Source organism: Siniperca chuatsi, linkage group LG1 (assembly GCF_020085105.1).
Source record: "Siniperca chuatsi isolate FFG_IHB_CAS linkage group LG1, ASM2008510v1, whole genome shotgun sequence".
NCBI lineage: Eukaryota > Metazoa > Chordata > Actinopteri > Centrarchiformes > Sinipercidae > Siniperca > Siniperca chuatsi.
The window spans coordinates 33,228,283-33,247,836 of NC_058042.1; the positions used below are offsets into that span (position 1 = coordinate 33,228,283).

The following is a 19,554-nucleotide window of genomic DNA, read 5'->3' on the forward strand; positions in this document are numbered from 1 at the left end:
CTGCTGCTCGCCTGGGTAATGTTGCATTGATTCATAGATATGTACACTTGATAATAAGCATTAGAACTTGTGCTGATATGAGGTGTCTGTATTCTGAGAACTGAGCGTGGGATTTAGTGTTTTGCAAGTTTTATGTAAAGATAGGATTTTTTGTTTAAAGGTAAGAATTTATAGTCAGTTTGGCTCTTTGTAATTAGAGTTTTGCACATTGAAACTCTGTTGTGAAAAGTGAGGTACAGCAATTAGAAAAATGTATAATGCTGCATGCACCACTAAAGCACATTCAAATAATAAGGGTCTGAGTCTAACTTGAATTGAAATTGTGTGTGTGGGGGGGGGGGTCTGCTACAGCATAAATATCTGCTCTGTAAATCACTTGTCCTGTGTTGTCCTTTGAGAAAACACTCTATCATCTATCACACTAAAACGCTCTATCATAGGCAGAGCTGACGGTCACACTGAGCCAGACAGCAGCCTGCTACACAACACAAGAGCCACAGACTCTGAACATCAACCCACATTAGCTTTCCTGCTAAAGTCTACTTCTTATCTAACTTACAAACATCTCACATCTTGTCCTGCACCTTAGCTTGTTGAACGAGCCACCAAACAAACATTCTTTGGGGAAAAGTACACTGCTAATGTCAGTTTGCAGGCTAGATATCTAATTAGCTGCTCCGCTGCAGCACATTAAACAGCATGATAACTTTCCTGCAAATGTCACTTCAGTTAGATCCTGCTGTGGTCCTTTCTCTTAAATACTAACAACACACCAGCTGCTCATGACATGTAGGCTACAGCGCAAGTTTGTTTACTTTGCCTCTAGTTCCCTGCCAGGGCTTAGCCTGCCAGCTGCTGTCAATCAAACACAGACACGCCACTCCAGCCATATAGAGCGAAAGGAGCATTTCTGACATTTCCCCAAAGACCTTTTTCCTTCCTTTTAATTGTTAAAAATTATTAACATTAATAAAAACCAATACATGCATTATTACCTAATCTTGAAGCCCAATTTTGTAGAATGGCCCTGGGTTAAATCTAGTTCATAACTTTAGTATACATTGTTATGGAAGTGGACTATATTAAAATGATAATGTAAACTTGGAAATGAAAATGTGCCCATACCGCTAGTTTCACCAAAATCAGTGAATAAAGTTATAAAGTTGTGTTTTTGTACAGTAATCAGTGAGGCCTGCCTTCTCGCCTATCTGCCACAAGTGGACTACGCAGATTCGCAATGCAGATGTTCATGCAAGTGATATCCTAACTGAAGACCTGCCTTGATGAGAGGACTAACAGATTTCATTTTCATGTTGACCCCAAAAGAGCTTGGTGACATGTAAATGTAAATGCAGTAGACTGGGGGCGCTGTTTTGCTTATTCTATTTGAATATTGTCCACTGTACAGGAGGTAAGTCTTTTAAAATGAAATGTCAAATGCTGTTTTCATTTTCATTTTCAAATGGTTAGAAAATTGCATTTGCATTTTGACTCAAATAACGCTTGCATAAATGGAAAATCAGGCTACATTGTTTATATTGCATTTTTATTTTCAAATTTGAATTAACATTTTAATATTGTCCAATGCGGGGGACGACTTTGAATATTACATGTCAAACAGCTTTTCCATTTTCATTTTAATATGGGCATAAAACGCCCATACGAGTATGTGGAAATGAAAATGCAATTTGGATTATTGCATTTTCATTTCAAATTATAATGCTATTGTGGAATTACATTTTCATTTCCAAGTTTACAATATCATTTTATTACAGTCCCCTATATGCTTCTATACATTGTACTTGTCACATGGTGCATTTTATAATGCACATGGTGCATTTTATAAAATAAATTTGTACTTCGGGTTGCTATAAACTAAGTCTGGCAATAATTCAATGTTATTGTTTATGTGTTATTGTTTAAATGAGCTTGAAATTTTATTGCTTTGTAAATGTATGTTGTCCAAATTAATGATTCTGAACAGGTGTTTTTTAAAAACGAGCAACACTGGTTAGTCAAGTTTGACACATATGAAGAGTTTGGTCTCATGTGATATATAACAGTGTAACACAGGTCATTGCTTTGGACATCAGTTTTATTATTTTACATATGTTTTTTTGCACATCTACCATATATAGGAGCTTAATAAGGGCCCATAGCTCATTTTTGCCCCTGGGCCCCCTTAGTGAGCCCTGCCTACAGCTGCGCTTTGTCTTTGAGCTGGAGAGGAAACATCCTACCTGATTTTGGACTTATTTTGGACATTCTGTAACTGGAGTAACCTCCAGATAATCAACATGAAATTATTTTTTGTCTTCTTGAATGCCCTCATGAACCACTGGCGATCCCTGGAGCAGCTTTAAAGAAACACAATGTCCAAAATATAATGCTAAATCAGTGAAGCATCACTTCATTTTCTGTGTTGCCTTATGGAACAAGTTTTTTTCAATCTGCTATCTTCTTATCCCAGGATATCCACAGCCAGCACCCGGCCCAAGAGAGAATTCAAGCCAAAGTCCATCAGGAGCAGCATCGAGACCCTGGACAACAGTCAGCACAATGGCCTGTCCTACAGCTCCTCGCTCAAATCCACTGGTACAGCTGCCACATATCTGTCTTTATTTTATCTGTGTTTTGCTTTTTTTGTAATTTTCTATGTTAGCCCCATCTTCATTGTTTGCTTTGAGTTCTAGTATATACTTTTTTTTTGCTATCCCCTAAGCCCAGTTCAGACCAAAGATTCACAACGAGATGAAACCGTTTTAGAACATTGCAGGGAAAAGTTGCAGCGGTGTAAACTGGCCGGTCTCAGCTTGACTCAAGCCGGCTGACGGCATCGCCTGCGACTCAGCTTGTCAAGTCGCCAGTGGATGGTTTTACAACGTAAGGCACATCACCTGTTTCAACAGACTATTAGCGATGTCAGCTGGTCAAGTCAGTTACAAACAGTCAGCTGGAGATTTGGACGCCGGGAAGAGAGGATCACCTCATTGATTTATTTTAGGAACAGCCGTGTCTGTATGACACAAGCCTTAAAATTTACTCAAATAAGATCAACAAACAAAAGGGAAAAGTAGATATTTTTATTTATAGTGTTTAAGTATAAGACTGATCCTTTCAAGGGGGTTTTATGGCTGTTATGCCACATTATGTGTGCTCCCCTCCACCTGGCATTGATGTCTCTCATATCTAGATATCACACACAGAACACACAGACTGTGTTCTGTGTGTGTGTAGCATGAAGGGAGCTACAACTTTCATTGTATTGTGCAGCCGTGTTGTAGCATGACAAAATAAATGTACCTTGTACCTTGACAGTAAATATCTCTCTTATTCCCCATCTACCAGTATGCTGACAAGCCATGTTTGGTTGTTTGTTGCTATGTGAGCTGTCTGTATGCTTTTTAATGACACAAATTCTTAAGTGAGCATAAAACAAACTCAAGCTGTATCAATCAGTCTGTAGGTCAAGATCTGAGAGTATACACATTTGTGGGCATCTAACATTTTGTGTGAGCACAATATTGGTTTGTGTGCTCTCAGTTCTACATCTGATCTTAGAGTTTTCTGCAACAGAAGAGCTGAGCAGCAGCATGTCCCGTCAGTTGGTGAAACTATTGTGTGCTAACTTTAGCTAATGTAACGTTAGCTCAGCAGTCAAACTGAGACTGAGAGCTGTCAACAGGATCAATTTAGATAATATCTGATACCTTCAGCTTTAATTGACAGATGTGACTTACCAGCAGTTTGTCATTAGAAAAAGTGAAACGCTACATAGCAGTTATTACTAAAAATAATGGCACTTTTGACTGACATAAAAGTTACATTACTGGGATACTTAAAATTACTGCAACAATAAATATAAATAATGAAACTATTATATCACTAAATATAAGGTAATTAGTCTGTTATTTCTAGATACAAATGAACTTTGAACTTCTTGGAAGTTGAGTTCTTGTGCTTTCTCACCCTATTTTTCATCCATATAATTTTATAATTTCCTTAAAGTTAAGATTTTTTAATGTAATCAAAAAATGTTTATTACATATCTAATTTAATATGTATAATATAATTTCTTGTATTATTTTATTATTATTTGTAGCACTCTTGTGTACGTGTCTACAAGTGTACAGTTTTTACAGGATTTCTTTTACAGGATTTTTTGACAGTATTAATGGGCCCATGCGACCCCTTCCCTGACAATCCTGGCTCAAACACTATTGTACAATGTCTTCTGTGGCACTAGAGGCATCATGTCAAAGAAAATAACCCTGATGACATAATTTATATTTCTAGAAATTTATAACAATATGTCTTTGTTACAAACTGAGGGCATGTAGTTTTTGCCTTTAAGCTCACAATTCTGTTTTTACTCAAAACTTTTCTGTTCTGTGGGGCGCCCTGGCAGCCCTTTGCTGCATGTCATCCCTCTCTCTTTCTCTCTCCTCTTCCCCCCTTTCCTGTCTATCTTTGGCCGCACTATAAAAAAAAGCAAAAAAAAAACAAACAAACATATTCTGCTCTTTCAAGTCTGTCCTTGACTTACAGATTGATTAGGGCTTATATTTGTTCAGTGTTCTTTCAATTGTTTTGTAGTTAATGAACTTCCTTATACCTTCCACCTACTTCTCCTGTGTGTGTGGTGTGTGTGTTCAGGGTTAGATCTATTGCTGTTGTGCTCTTATACGGAAGTTAGATTAATTCTATTCACTTTGTTGTTGTTTGATGATATGGCCAACCTTTACCAAACGAGCACCTTTAAAGTGGAGTCAGTGCAGTTACAATCTGTCAGTACACATGTTAATGATTTACATCCACATCTTGGCTGCATTTCATTAGTTGTTCAACTTGCCCTCGTTGACTTCCCCTTGGCACTTACCCTTGGGGGAATCCCGATTATAAGTCGTTCCTTATGTCTTAAAAACTGAAGTGAACTTTGTGAGATCGACCCTCGGAGGGCTGAGGGAGCGAGTCAACAACGATGGTCACTCCAGAGGTGTATCACCCAAAATGCATTGCAGTTATGCATTTGGTGCAAGAAAATACATCCATGGTTAGGTGGCAGTAATGTAGGGCCTACATAAAACTCCTGTTGCGTATTTAGTTTCTTAAGAAAATCTCATTGATAGCTTGATATTTTACTGAAAAATGTCATAACTAATTGCAGTTAATATTTACTTGGATTTTTGTTTAGCTTGTGTGATTTCTATATTCCCAACATTAGCTGTAAACACATGGAAAAATTGCTGTTTTGCAAGATATCATAAACCCGTAGCAATAATAATTATGATAATCATGATACTGGTCTCACAAACAGAAATTTCTAAATCAGAAACTGATGCAGCTAATTACAAATTGCCTGCATATTGCAATTATCCCCCTCTCCTCCCCTGCCCACTTTCCCTCTGCTCTCCAAGAGGCCTCCATGTGGAAACAAAACTGATTTAATGAGCCATTTGCAGTTTCACTGTACCGGCCATGTGATGGTAAATGGACTGAACTTATATAGTGCCTTTCTAGTCTTTCTGACTACTCAAAGCGCTTCATGTGTACTTAGACTTGCATAGCTTAATCTTTGAGACAAGCATATGCTATTGGTATGCTGTTATGTAATACCAAAGGCTGAGGGGAAGTCGAACTACTAATGAAACGCAGCCTGTGTCTGAAGAAAAGTTGCCGCCCTCTACTGGTAAAAGTCAGACCAGCTAGTGTACATGCAGTATGGAGTGGTACCCTGTAGAGTCAAAGGGCATATTTGGGATGATTTCTTCATCATATACTGAATGTGTACATTGTTTTGTGTTGTCTTGAACACCATCTCCATTTGTCTTTACATCTCACCCAGCTGATCATATAACCTCCGTACCACTGTCATGGCCTGAGAGCCCCACTACCAATGGCAATATTCACCGTGAGTAACACACACTGACTTTGCATTCACATCTGTGTATATCAGTCCTGAAAAGATGAATTCGACAGAAAATTAACCAACAACAATATTGAGGATCAATTAATCCAGTAATATCAAGCAAAAATACAATTGGTTTCAATTCCTCAAATGTGAGGGTCTTTGGGTTTTGGACTGTCAGTCAGATTAAAAAAGCAATTTAAAATAAATGTGAAGTTCATTCATGATCTTGGAAATTGTAGTTTGACTCAATGTAAACGTACTATCATTTTCTAGAGCTTTCATTCACATCTCAGGGTCTTCATCGGTGGATGGCGTTAGCTCAGTTGTCATGGAGATGGCTCAGTATTAGTACTGAGTACTGACAAATGAGCAAACCTCATCCACTCAAGGTCCACTTACTAGCTTTCTTCTGGGCTTTCAACTGTATCTCACAGTCTTCGTCAGTAGTTGGAGTTTACTCAGTTGTCAAGAAGGTGGCAAAGAAAATCTTTAAAAATCTTTACTCAAGTCCACTTACTAGTACTGGTTTTTAACCACATACATACATACATACATATTTCATACATATTGATTGAATGATTAATTGAAAAAGTTTAGAGATTACTTGATAATGAAAGTAATCATTAGTTGCGGCCAAACACCATTAGTGTAAGACACACCATTCTTAAAATGAATAAACTAACACTGCTTCGATTGATATTCCCTTGAGTGCACAATAAAAAACATGATTTAGGAATATTAAATCAATTTGAGATATCTTATGGAAACAACCCAACACCAGTTTGATTGATATTCCCTGCACACACAAAAACATGATTTAGGAAAATAAATCAAAACAGAGTTTTGATGTGTTGTTGCAAATTAGCCCTTAATATACTTAAATAACATACAAGGTAGGAAAGAAGCCATTTCTCATCATAAATGTGCAGGAGTGAAATAATAATTCACTAATATTATAATCTCTTCGTGTGGTGCAGAGTCGGAGGTGATGGACCAGCCATGCTGTCGCTCCCTCTATGACTTTGAGCCAGAGAACGAGGGCGAGCTGGGCTTCAAGGAGGGTGACATCATCATCCTCACCAACCAGATAGACGAGAACTGGTATGAAGGCATGATCAACCGCGAGTCTGGCTTTTTCCCCATCAACTACGTGGAGGTCATTGTCCCCCTGCCTCAGTGAAGACCGACACCTTCTAAAGACTCCCTCCTGCCTCACCACACTCAGCCTCTGTCCTCAGCTCGACTCGGGCCTGAAAAAGCACAGGGCCAAAAACAGCCTGAAGCTGAAAAATGTCTGTCTTCTGATTTTAAAAACAAGCCAGAGAGGTAGTAGTTTTATCCCAAGCTGACTTAAGATCAAATATGGCTGATAACATTGTTTTCTCTGTTGATATTTATGAACCTGAAGCCAACTGAAACCCAAGCCATTAAGTGGGACACTCTGCCTGGTTGGACCTTTTGTGTCCTTTGGGTCTGACTGAGGTGAAAATGTCTAGCAGCCATCAAACTCTGTAATCCATACTGTCAGTCCTTCAGATGATCCTGCTCCCTGTTAATGCTGATCAAAGTTTATGACGTTGAGCTGCCCCCTCACTACAAACTGAGGCTCCTTAACTTTGCTTGAGGTGCAAAATTGGACACCATGACTGCAATTTTTACTACAAACAAATTATATGCTTTTATTTGAATCATAGTCACATTAGGAACATTATATACATTTCAGGATATTTTCAATCCCATTAGGTTGTCATATAGTCACTCCAAAAAAATGATAGAGGCTTTGTGCTTGCATCACAAATCCCCTCATAGCGATGACTTGAATTGTTATGGACCTCTCACATCATGCTGACCATATACTAGCTAGCTAAGAAGTAGAATTAGCCATAGTATCTAGCCATGCAGATACTTTTGGTTTTATTTGCCCAAGTTTTGAGATATTTGTCTCAGAGGTTTATGGCTCCACCCCAATACTACAGTGGGGGTGTATGGAATTTCATTGTTGTGCTTGCAGGATTGAACAAAGACAATTAAAAGAAATTAAAAAATTCAAGAGCTGGCCAAGAAAATAGGAATTGTTTTAATTTGGGTGAACTGACCCTTTTAAAAAGGAGATGAAGGTGAGTGACTTGGTGAGTTGTTGGCCAGCCTGTATGTTTAAGAAAAACTCCCACATTATCTCAGCCACTGTTGCCCTTGAAGACCTTCAATATGGCCGCCACAGTCGTGTCTTCCACTGATTTTGTGTTTCATATTTGAAAAGCATTTTATATTCTGTGATTTTATCCAAACACAAGCCTTATTTTTCTTATTGTTTATGATGCCTTGCAAGGCCTTCAAGTGAAGTCTTGCCAAAGTTCAAAGGTAATTCCAGTTTATTACAGCCTTGTTCTTGTTTTTGTCATCATTTCTATCAGTAATAAAATAATGTGTTCATCAAGTTAATTGCTGAGATTGGGAACATGGTGTCATAGGACAAGAAGTCACAGGTCAAGAAACACTAGCAGTCAGACAATTAGACAGGTTGTAAAGCTGCACTAACCAATGTTTTCATATCAACAATGAGTCAGATGACTACTTGTGATAGGTGTCGCTTGTTGTGATGAACAAGCAGAGAATTATCACCAATTACTATCTGCAGTTCCGCTCAGCTCTAGAAGGCGTTGAGTTCACTGTTTTGTTTCAGTCCCTCTGCTCTCATCAACTTGTTTCCAGCAGCAGCAGACAGCTATTTTCAGTGGTAAAGCTCTGATAACTACCTGTACACTACCTGCTCAGCACCAAACAGCAGACAGACAAAGTTAGAGACTAGCTGGTGAACACAGTGGAACATTTAGCAGCTGAAGAGCCAGATATTTTTTTGCAGGAGTTGGTGGAGACCAAAATAGAGCTAAAAGGAGAGTGAATATCAGGTGGCCAGAAACATGGCTCCAAATAAATGCTAGTACATTGCTCAGTTTCTGCTGGATGTGTAAATAGGCAACTGTTTGCTAACACTTTATAAGGCCATAATATGTCACAATACATGTGTGATGTTCAGCTTGTTGTGGAGTTCTGCCCCAAGTGGCCAAATAAAAAGTGATTCATGCTGCTTTAAACAAATCCCCAGGTTAGACAAACTTATTTGGAAGAGAAAATGAAAGTGAAAGTTTTGCTGTGCAATTAAGGATTATTCGCAACATTTCAGGGGTGCTCACTTTCGGTTTTACCCCCAAAAATGTTGTTTAGATAATCTAGACAAACTGTCAGCTTGTTTACAATCTGATCGTCTGCCTGCTCGTGTTCTTACCCTGTTGCAGCAATGTTGCTATGTTCTCAGATTACTCTGATGAGTAAATCTTATCAGAACTGATAGAAATGATGGCTATAAAAATAACACCCAAGTTGTTAAAAAACAGAATTAACGTTAAAAATGTGAAATGAAACATTTGATCATGATGATCAAATGTTTCATTTGGGCACAGTTCCTGCCCACACAAACCTTCCATTGCTATTTATTTTAGACATGCTTTTATTTTGTGAACATTTCAAGCCACAGCTCTTGAACAGTGATCACACCTAACACAGAGTGTCACCAGTGTTTGAAAGCCTCCCATTCCAGTGGGATCATGGTAGACAGTATGTGATGTATATTACTATTCTGTTAGACTCTACCTGTGTTCAGGTCAGCCTGTCTTGTGTTGTACTCTACCTTTCTATTCTTGTCCCCAAACTGACTTTGCCTGTTTGCCTGCTGTGCTCTTAAGTGTTGCCCAGAACACATATTGTTACACCTTGTGAGGAACTGAAGTGAACTCCATCTCTCTGAATGTTCCTCTCTGTCTTTGTTTACATACTCGGACTTATTGTGACATAATGTAAGGATTGTACCACCCACTCTGTGTCAGATAGGGATGAATGCCTTTTCACACTGAAACCATATGAAAGTGCTTTTTGAAATGTCGTCTGTATTGCACTGAAGCTTTAGAAACAACCTACCACATAAGTTTATGGACATGCACCTTTTTGTTTGTTAATGTTTTGTTTTTTCTTTTCTTCACCATTGCACTTTGTGTTATTCACAACAGGTTTAGAATCACTACCATATCAGATATATATGCAAAGTCAAAATAGTAGATACTTAGATTTATATAACCATATATGTTATTTGTACTGTACTATAATGAATCCACTTTCTCAATTATTGTAATGTCGATTGGAAAAATGGTTGTATCACATCTTAAATCAGACGTTTCCACGTAGATGATCCTATAACCTTGTGAATCTCATTACTGCTCTCTTAGCTAGTGATAAGGTGTAGGATAAGTAAAAGTAACTGTGTGGCCGTGCTGATAAACCTGTTCATTTAGGAAGTCCCATCACGGCATGAGTTGGTAAAACACCTTGGGAGCCTCATAATCAGCAGTCTTCTCTCCTGACAATTGATGTAGCATATTCAGTTAAATACCACCAGATGAATTCAGGATAATCTACATTTCCACGGCACTAATTCCATCTGTACATCAACAGAGTCATGTCATACTCACCACTCTGCTGCTCTCAGTTTCTCTTTTTTAACAGAAATACTATACTTTATTTCACTAATTTATTCCAATTGCTTCTACTTTGCAGAAAAGCTTTCCTGTTGCTCAAAGGGAAAAGAGTTGATGTTGGGCTATAAAAAAGTCAATTCATTTTCTCCATAAACAATGTGAGCTAGCTGACATTTGGAACAATTCCAAATGTCAGCTTGGATGGGCAAGAAATTTATCTAGTTGGCTAGATGGGTTAGAAAATATGTTTTTTGATAAAAAGTGAAAGGTACACGCCAGTGTACCTAAAAACGTAAGGTGAACTACAAATCCCATTTTGGCAAGAAACATCCAATCACAGAGTGATTGAGAGCTACAGGTTACGCTTTTGAGAAAACTGATTTTACAATGTGCTGCTTAAATCAATTTACTTTTGGATTCTGGGTCAATTTATGAGCAATTCAGCAACTATAGCGTTTTCACAACTGAAACAACGAAGCATTTTGAATTCGCTACACCTTTCAATAGCAACAGTAGTCGAGCCTCATGGGTATTGTAGTATTTAGACCCGTCCTGAACTGGTGGTCATTGCATAAACCTAGGATTGTTACATTATCCAGTAACATTGAGGATATTATTTAAAGACACATTTGAAATGGGAATACAGAAAAGAAACAACCAGGGGCCCCGTGGTTGTTTTTTATAACATCTGCTGTTCCTGGTAGGCTTTTATTTTGAAACATTTGGAAGGGAAGTGTTGAGTTTCATTGATAGTAACTTATCACTGCTCAACAAAATAGCAAAGCAGAAGTGATTGAAATTAATTGGTGAATGAAAACAGCATTTCTGTTAAATAGAGAAAGTGTTTTCAGCACAGTGGTCAGTATGACACGACTGATGTTGTACTACTGGAATTCGTGCTGTGGAAATGTACATTATACTGAATTTACCACGTGAGCTATCAGAGTACAGGTAATTCCACCCCAACTCAATGTGTTCCATAAAACACTTTTTTCCCTCCTGAAGTGTGTACATTTCCTTAGTTTTGTTTTATCCACAAAGAGTTTCAAATAGTGTGAACTGGGTGTTTGTCCCAATATGTACTCGATGGACTATATTCTTAATCTACATTATTTTGTTGAATCTTTTATCGTATGTAGACCAACTCTACTTTATATACAATAGAGAGAAAATAAAGAAGATATTGGATATTTACTTAGCTTGCAATTGCTTAGATGTTCAAGATGTTGCATGACTTTTTTTCCCCCCCTAAAGATTGTTATTTTGGATTTTGGATAAGGGGAAGCTCTAAGCACAGGGTGCTATCTGCAACACTGTCACAGAAAGGGATGTCCATTAGAAGCATTCAGTCTCCAGAAAACAGCAGGGGAAGATTTAATGCAAGATTAGCCTATTTTAAACTATTATTATTATTTTTTGCACTTAGACCCACAGTATGAATGACTGACTCTTTTAGAACCAACTTCTAGGCTAAGGAAACTGGCTGTGCAGTTCTGTGTTTTATTTTTTCAGTAGCGTAATTTATGCAAAAGGTGTTTTATAGATGTTGTAACTTAATATATTGATAAATATATTGCGTAAATAAATGACAAGCAAATACTGAGCCACCATTCATATGTGTGCTTTGTTTGTGTGCATCTGTGAATTACACTATAAGGCCAAAATTATGTGGACACCCCTGTCAACCTACTTTTGTGTACTTTTATTATGTGGCTGGTTTTGTGTTGTAGTCCCCTGTTACAACCCAGTGGTTGTGTAAATGGTCCTTGGTTGTCCTTTGGTTTCTTTTATTATTTTGAATAGGTAAGTTTAGGTTGCTTAACTTTAGTTTCCTTTGGTTTATTGTTTTGCTGTTCACCCACCCTGAAGTTACAAGATGTCAATAAACATCTTAAAGGGCTTAGTTGTGTTTTTGGGAGCTATGGTTTGGGAGTTTCATTTTATTCATGTTGCGTCAGGTTTTCCTCTCAGCCCACCCCTTGTAGTTTCAATAAAGGGAAATTTTAATGTTACACAGTTATATTTTAGACAACAGTGTGCTTCTAACTTTGTGTCAACAGTTTAGGGAAGGTCCTTTTGTGTTTCAACATAACAATGCTTCCCATGCACAAAGCCAGCTCCATGAAGAAATGCTTTTCCCAGTTTGGTGTGGAAGAACTTGACTGGCCTGCACAGAGCCCTGACCTCAACCCCATCCAACACCTTTGAGATGAACTGTAACACCGACTTCAGTGTTGGACCTCACTAATGCCAGGTTCTAACATCTGGTGGAAAGACTGAAACCAGAAGAGTGGAGGCTGTTGTATGAGCACATTAATACCCATGGTTTAGGAATGACATGTTCAACAACAGTATCACATATGCATATCATGGCCATATAATGTACTTTAAATTTGTGTTTCCCAATATGGGAGTTGGGACCCTCACAAGGGATCGTACAATTAATATAATGGATCTCGACATTATTGCAGGTGTAACTAACCAATAAACAAAATTCTGCTACATAGAACTTATTTATTGTACTTTTTCTTGCTGTGTAATTTAATACTGTATAAGTATACCTCTTTATGCCTCTGAAAGCTACTCAAATTAAACAGTCTAAAATGACTCAATTGCTCACAATGCATGCAACCTGTGATGACGGGTAATATGTAGACATTGTTTTGTATTAAGATATCATAAACAAAAAAGGTTGGGAATCAACCCTCTTATCAGCGATCAGTCTCTAAAGGGAATATTTATACACTATTTACTACCTAGTCATCTATAGACCCCGTGCATTGTGAACACATAGTACATCCACATAGATTTTTATTCCATTATAAAGTCCAAAACTTACATAGCATGGTAAGCACTATTTTAAATCACACATTTTGATGTCTTCAGGCTTTAAGACTTACCCAGCATCAGCATACAAACCAGTATTTATTGGCAAGAACATTTAAGTATCTCCATTCAGTTGTGATTTTTCAAGATAGTGCTGCTTTAAGTCCATCCAGTAAAGATTTTGTCCAAGAAGTGCTGTAGGTGAAGGGTTTGTTGTTAATGGATAGGAGAGACATTTGTTGACAGAATGAATCCAATCAGAGTGGTAGATAGACAGAGCGAACTGGGATGATTTCAAGTCTGCTAGTATATGCTGAAATAAAGGGTCAGTTCACCCAAATTACAAAAAACATACACCCAGTTACCATTTATTAAGTAGACCTAACTGAAACTAACATATAATCTGGTACAGTCCTGCAATAAATTCTACCTTCATGTTCCAGTTCCAGGTTTTTTTTTTAAACTGTTTTAGAGAGGTGTTGATTCAACTTATTGGTGTATATTGCAATATACTGAGAAGTTTTTATGGAATTTCTTGCTTCAGTAGAGATACAGACAGGAAATGCAGGAGGGAGAGAGGTATGACATTCAACAAACATCCCCCGTCAGAATCAAACCAGGGACTTTGCGATTATATGGTATGTATCTTAACCAGTAGGCCGTAGTCCACCCTTACTCATAGAAATGTTGTGGACAAAATATTAGAAACTTGTCTTAGTATAATGCCATATAATCCAAAAGCACTGCAAAGTCCAGCCTCCATAATGACCATAAAGTTGAATCAACACACTTCTTTTTAACAGTTTGAACAAAAAATGAAGATTATAACCCTCACGAAGGTAGGATTAATTGCAGGGCAGTTGGATTAGACTGCATTGATTTTAGCTAGATGGACCTCAAAAATCTGGCAACTAAATGTATTTTCTCCATTACCTCATGTTGTGTCTAGCCATGCAATTACTTTTGGTTTTATGTGTCCAGGTTTTGAGACATCTGTCGCTGAGATTTCTGCCTCCACACCAGTAAATTGGAGGTAAAATTAATTTGGGGTGCACATTAAAAGGTTATTTTAAAAAATTCATCACTAGCGTATGTTTCCCAGAAACAACGTCCTGGTTTTGGATAATACACAGTACATTAACAGTTTTTCTATTGGAACTACTTTGTGCTGAAGAAATAGCCCCTATAAAACTGATGAAAGTGTGTGTGGATTATCCTGATTAATGGAGCCTATTTTTTGAAAGCTATGTTACTGTTAATTTGAGTTAACCAATCCTTTAAACTACTAATTTTGCTGGGGATCCTTTGAATTCCAAAATCCATGCGTCTAGACAAATAAAGGCAGCGACATTATATCCAGACCTCAGCACTCCTCTGCTTGGACCCTCTGATCTCCCTCTTACTCTTCAGAGGCTGCCTCTCTCCTTTATGGGAGTCCTGTCTCTCTGGTTGCTCGGGTCTAGTCTCTCTGACCTCCTCCAGCTCCCTCATTCTGCCACAGTTCACAGCACATGTGTCAGGCTGGTGACCCACCACCAGGTCCAAAGTGGGCAGGAAAGTGGTGCTGGTCACCTCCCTGAAGCCTAAAAGGGATGTGAGAGAGGGGCTGTCTGGAGGGAAGGTTTTATATCCCCTCCCCATACCTGGACAACCTCCCCAGGTTGCCCTCTCCCTCAGCCTCACAGCCTGCCGGATCTTCTTCCAGCCCAGGTGGTTGAGCTCCAGAAGGTTAAGCAGGATACAAAAAACACCAACACAAAACATGAAGAGCAGGAAGATGGTCTTCTCCGTGGGCCTGGAGACGTAGCATTCCACTGGCTGGCTGCAGGGGGCCGAGGTACAAAGGAAATGGACAGGAACCTGGAAGCCAAACAGCTTCCACTGAGCCAGGACAAACCCCACCTCTAGAACAGCCCGTAAACACACATGTAAGACATAACATTTAGACAAAACCCCTCCAGACACCATGTGACCCTCTGCACTCCCTTCCCTGAAGGTGCAAGTTTGGGCGTGACTCAAGGACACCATGTTGTTGGGGTCTCCCTTCTGGAGGCTCTGGGCGGTGATGCCCTCCAGCACATCTACCAAGCTGTGACCTAGATGCTTATGGGAGCGGATGGAGCAGCTGTCTGAGTCGCAGCTCCGATCATACACCTCCCGTCCACTGCCTCGCCCTACATCTGTGCCTGCCTGCTCTGGGATATCCCCAGGTCCTTGCCCCTGCCTCTGGGTGGTGTTGTGAGGCAGCTTGGACAGGTTGTGCCACGTGTAGATGATGAAGCAGAGGGATGGCGTGGAGACACTGATGATGTGGAAGACCCAGAAGCGAGGTTGCGATATGGGCGCAAACACGTCGTAGCAGACGGTGGAACATCCCGGCTGCAGTGTGTTGCACACGAACATCTCCTGCTCATCGGTATACACATCCTCAGTCGCCACGGCGACAATGAGCAGCCGGAAGATAACCATGACGGTGAGCCACAGGCGACCGATCATGGTGGAGTGCTGGTGAACAGCATCCAGGAGACGTTTGAGCAGGGTCCACTCCGTCATGGTGGCCTGTGGCTGCCAGCTGCCTTGAGGAGGGACGAGCTGCCTGGAATAGAACAGTCTGCTGTGGACTTCTCCTGAATTCCTACTCTATTGGACTTGCTGACATAACTGACTTAAACCACCCTGCAGAAGACCTGATGTGGGCTACACTATCCCAACTTGTCTACACTACCTTCTGTTTTTTTCTCAATTCTAGAAACTCTTACTTCTCATTTCTTAGTCAGAAGGTTCTTTTAAAATCAGAGCACCTACCCTCCCTGGCTGAAGCCTGCAGTAGATGTCCTCTCTGCCTGATTGTTCGCCAGCCCTGTCTGGCTGCCTTGAGAGCAGTGAAGCCATTGCAAGAGAGAGCCACCCCATCTTTCATAGATAAGGATGTCCACTTGACATGAGTCACTTGGCGCACTCACTTCTCTCTTGTCATTAGAATCCATTTTAAAACCAAGAGACACCACCCTTCCTCTACTGGAGGACCTGCTGATAGTGCCGACTGATAGAGCATTCTTCACAGATTAGTCCTCTGAAAGCTAATGGGCTCTTCCTTTAGTGGAGCGCATGCTCACTGTTCGCTGATTCTGGACAACACACGCTAGCTGCTGTTATGTACAAAAAGACATCAAGAAGTTTGTTTCAGGATACATGACTGAGCAAAATAATTAAGAGATTAGGTTTGGACTGGTGAAAATATGGCTTTTCAGAATTCAGTCTGGTATCTGGTGAGGTTCTCTGTTCCAGGGCTTGTTTTGACTGCTCCCCTCCAGCCACTTGCCAATAGCCTCTTATCTGTGTTTTAAAAAAAGACCCTTGAATGGTCTGCTAGCATCAAATCGTCGTGTCTCCCAGATTAAACACTCAGTAACCCCTGTCCTTATTTCAAACAGTCCTGGCAAACCCCGTCTGAGTCTCTGTCTCAGAGCTGCCCACTTTCTATTTATGGCATGAACAGAAATATTTGGTGTAACATTAGATAAAAATGTTATTTAACTCACATGTTATACTTCATATTCTTAAGGTGTCAGTATGCTTCGAATAAAGTGCTTGTCGGATTTCCTTAAGCAATAAGCTTTCTTTAAACCATTCCAAAAATGTCCACTTACTTACGTATTTATTTTTCAATCAACTCATGAACTTACATTCAGCCAAATTATTATTTTCAGCCTGTTGTTATTTTTTGGTCAAGCTGCTGTTACCAGGATTTTCCTGATAAAATGATGCATGGCATTCACAAACAAACTAATCAGTTAGGCATGTTTTGGCAAATTATGCATATGAATAGAGGCCAATGGTTTAAAGACTCTTCTACTTGTGAAAAAGGAGAGGGCGAGGGATAGCTACACAAGTTACTTATGTCAGAGAGGACCATTGCTTGCTAACCTTTGATTATTGATAATTTTTATTTGCGAAGCTGTTGACATTTTGGTTCTTAAAAAGAACCTGATGACCTCCATCTTTTGCCTTATTTTCACCTACAATAATATTATATATTATAGGTTATATTCAGCAAAGAATTTTATTTTTATTTTAAATTCTTTGATGTTTGAATCATTTAAATACCAACTGGTGTTCATTCATCCCAAAGACAATACTGCCTGGGCATCAGCTGCCTGGGCTACAGAGAATGGTAAATGGTAGATGGACTGTACATGTATAGCTAGTCTTCCGTCCACCTAAAGCACCTCACATAGTATGCATTCACAATGCATAGTACAATCTGAGGTTGCCATACCATCAGATCATGTATCCCCCATCTCGCTCTTTCACTCTATAGCAAAATAGCCCACTATTTACAGGAAACACACAAACATGGCAGCTCCGCATGAAACAAGATTGTTGAAATAAAAAATTACAATTAAACAATATTAAATTCAGTAGCACCTTGACACTGGTAAAAGTAAATGGTAAATGGACTGCACTTATTTAGCGCCTTTTTAGTCATTTTCGACTACTCAAAGTGCTTCAGCTACAAATCACATTCACCCCATTCACACAATGATGGCAGGTGCCAACTGCTCATCAGTTCAGAGAAAGCAACTTATTCACAACATGGCATACATCCACCATGTCACACACACTCACACACCAAAGGTACAGCCCTCAGGAGAAATTTGGGGTTCAGTGTTTTTCCCAAGGACACTTTTACATGTGAGCTGGAGGAAGCCAGGATCAAACCAACGTCATGTTGCTACTGTCCATACCCAAATCTACGCCTTTGAGTTGTTGGAAAGAGATAAGGGAGGCAGTGGGATGAAGCCAGAAGAAGCTATGATGGTAGGCTTTTCACCTTTCAGTGTGAACAGCTATAAACTTTTGACTTTAGATGTGGTTGGATGACACATTGTACAAACTGCTTTATTTGAAGCATACTGAACCTTTACATCTTATTTTTCCTCCTATTAAGAATGATACGTGTACCTCTTAAGAGCAGGTGTTGCAGTATCTTTATCATGATGATGATGGCGTACAGGTAAAGCATAAAGTACATGTGTGAGTCAATGTCCAGATAGCCTCCTACAGTGCTTTTGTCTACTATTGATCCAGACTGAGCCTGCACCCAGCGCCGGCCACTTCAGAGAGCAGGTGGCAAGTGGCTTTTCTCCAGAGCGGCGTTATGGGGCCCTGTGTATATATGAGTGCGCATGCGCCAGCCCGCATGCTGCCCGTTGCTGTAGCTCCGTCTCGTTGTCTTACTTTTTCCAACTTTTAACTTTCCTATTTCTTCCAAACTTGAGTAACTTGTGTGTAAATATAGTTTAAACTACGCTCTTTACGAAAATGAGGGTAGAAAGTGTTTTGGTGCTTTTTTTTGTCGTGGAACTTCTTCTTCTGCTACTTGGTCAGGGCACCACTGCAGATCAGCTGATCGTGCTGAAGCTGAGCAGCATGGCGCCCAGGACAACCGATGTCCCCACTGAGATCTGAGGGAGGACACACCGAGGATGCAGAGGTGGAACGAAGCGGCGAGGGAAAAGAGAGGGGTGCAGACAAAAGAGAGATTAAAGCCGTGTCCGCCTTCTCTCATCATGGGCAACGTGAGGTCGCTGGCGAATAAAATGGATGAGCTAGCGGCGTCAGACGGAGTTCCGTGAGTGTAGTTTGATGTACTTCTCTGAGACTTGGCTACACCAGGATATCCCGGACCATAACATTTCCATCGATGGCTTTCAGACTGTTCGGGCCGACAGGGATCACACCGGGAGCGGTAAGCGGAAAGGCGGTGGGCTTGCTCTTCTGGTTAACAACAGATGGTGTAACCCTGGTCACGTTACCATCAAGCAGAGTATCTGTAGCCCGGACATTGAACTGTTAGCTGTGGGACTCCGGCCATATTATCTGCCACGTGGATTTTCACATGCCATTGTTGTGGCTGTTTACATCCCCCCCTCTGCTAACCCAGCATCGGCGTGCAACGCCATTCACACTGCCATAGCACATCTCCAGACTCAACACCCGAGTGCACTCATATTAATCTCGGGTGACTTAGTCAGTGTTTCAACAACACTGACTAATTTCACCAGTATGTGAGTTGTCCTACTAGAGAGGAGAGGACACTGGACCTGCTGTATTCTAACGTTAAGGACGCATACAGCTCTTCCCCCCTCCCCCCTCTGGGTAGGTCAGACCACAACCTGGTTTACCTTAAACCCTGCTATGTGCCTCTGGTTAAAAGGCAGCCCGCGACCACAAGGACAGTGAGGAGATGGCCAGAGGACGCCTATGAGACACTGCAGGAATTTT

The 19,554-nt window shown here is 40.1% G+C and overlaps 2 protein-coding genes across 8 annotated transcripts in view; one reads left to right on the top strand and one right to left on the bottom strand.

The window, feature by feature from the left end:
- The window catches only part of sh3gl3a (SH3-domain GRB2-like 3a), an 87,070-nt gene extending 75,020 nt beyond the window's left edge, over positions 1-12,050 (top strand). For 6 of the 7 annotated variants that reach the window (XM_044188872.1, XM_044188880.1, XM_044188863.1 and 3 more), the window contains 3 exons: positions 2,471-2,595; positions 5,846-5,911; positions 6,889-12,050. In XM_044188872.1, the coding sequence (XP_044044807.1) occupies positions 2,471-2,595; positions 5,846-5,911; positions 6,889-7,091 (394 nt within the window). In that variant the 3' untranslated portion in view covers positions 7,092-12,050. The remainder of the gene's footprint in view (positions 1-2,470; positions 2,596-5,845; positions 5,912-6,888) is intronic. The other variant, XM_044188856.1, reaches the window with a different exon arrangement.
- A 918-nt stretch (positions 12,051-12,968) lies between these two features.
- On the bottom strand, positions 12,969-16,396 carry LOC122872838 (gap junction delta-2 protein-like). The gene has a single exon (XM_044188843.1). It carries the CDS (start codon positions 15,817-15,819, stop codon positions 14,617-14,619), a length of 1,203 nt encoding a protein of 400 aa, XP_044044778.1. The 5' UTR covers positions 15,820-16,396; the 3' UTR covers positions 12,969-14,616.
- Positions 16,397-19,554: the final 3,158 nt, after the last annotated feature.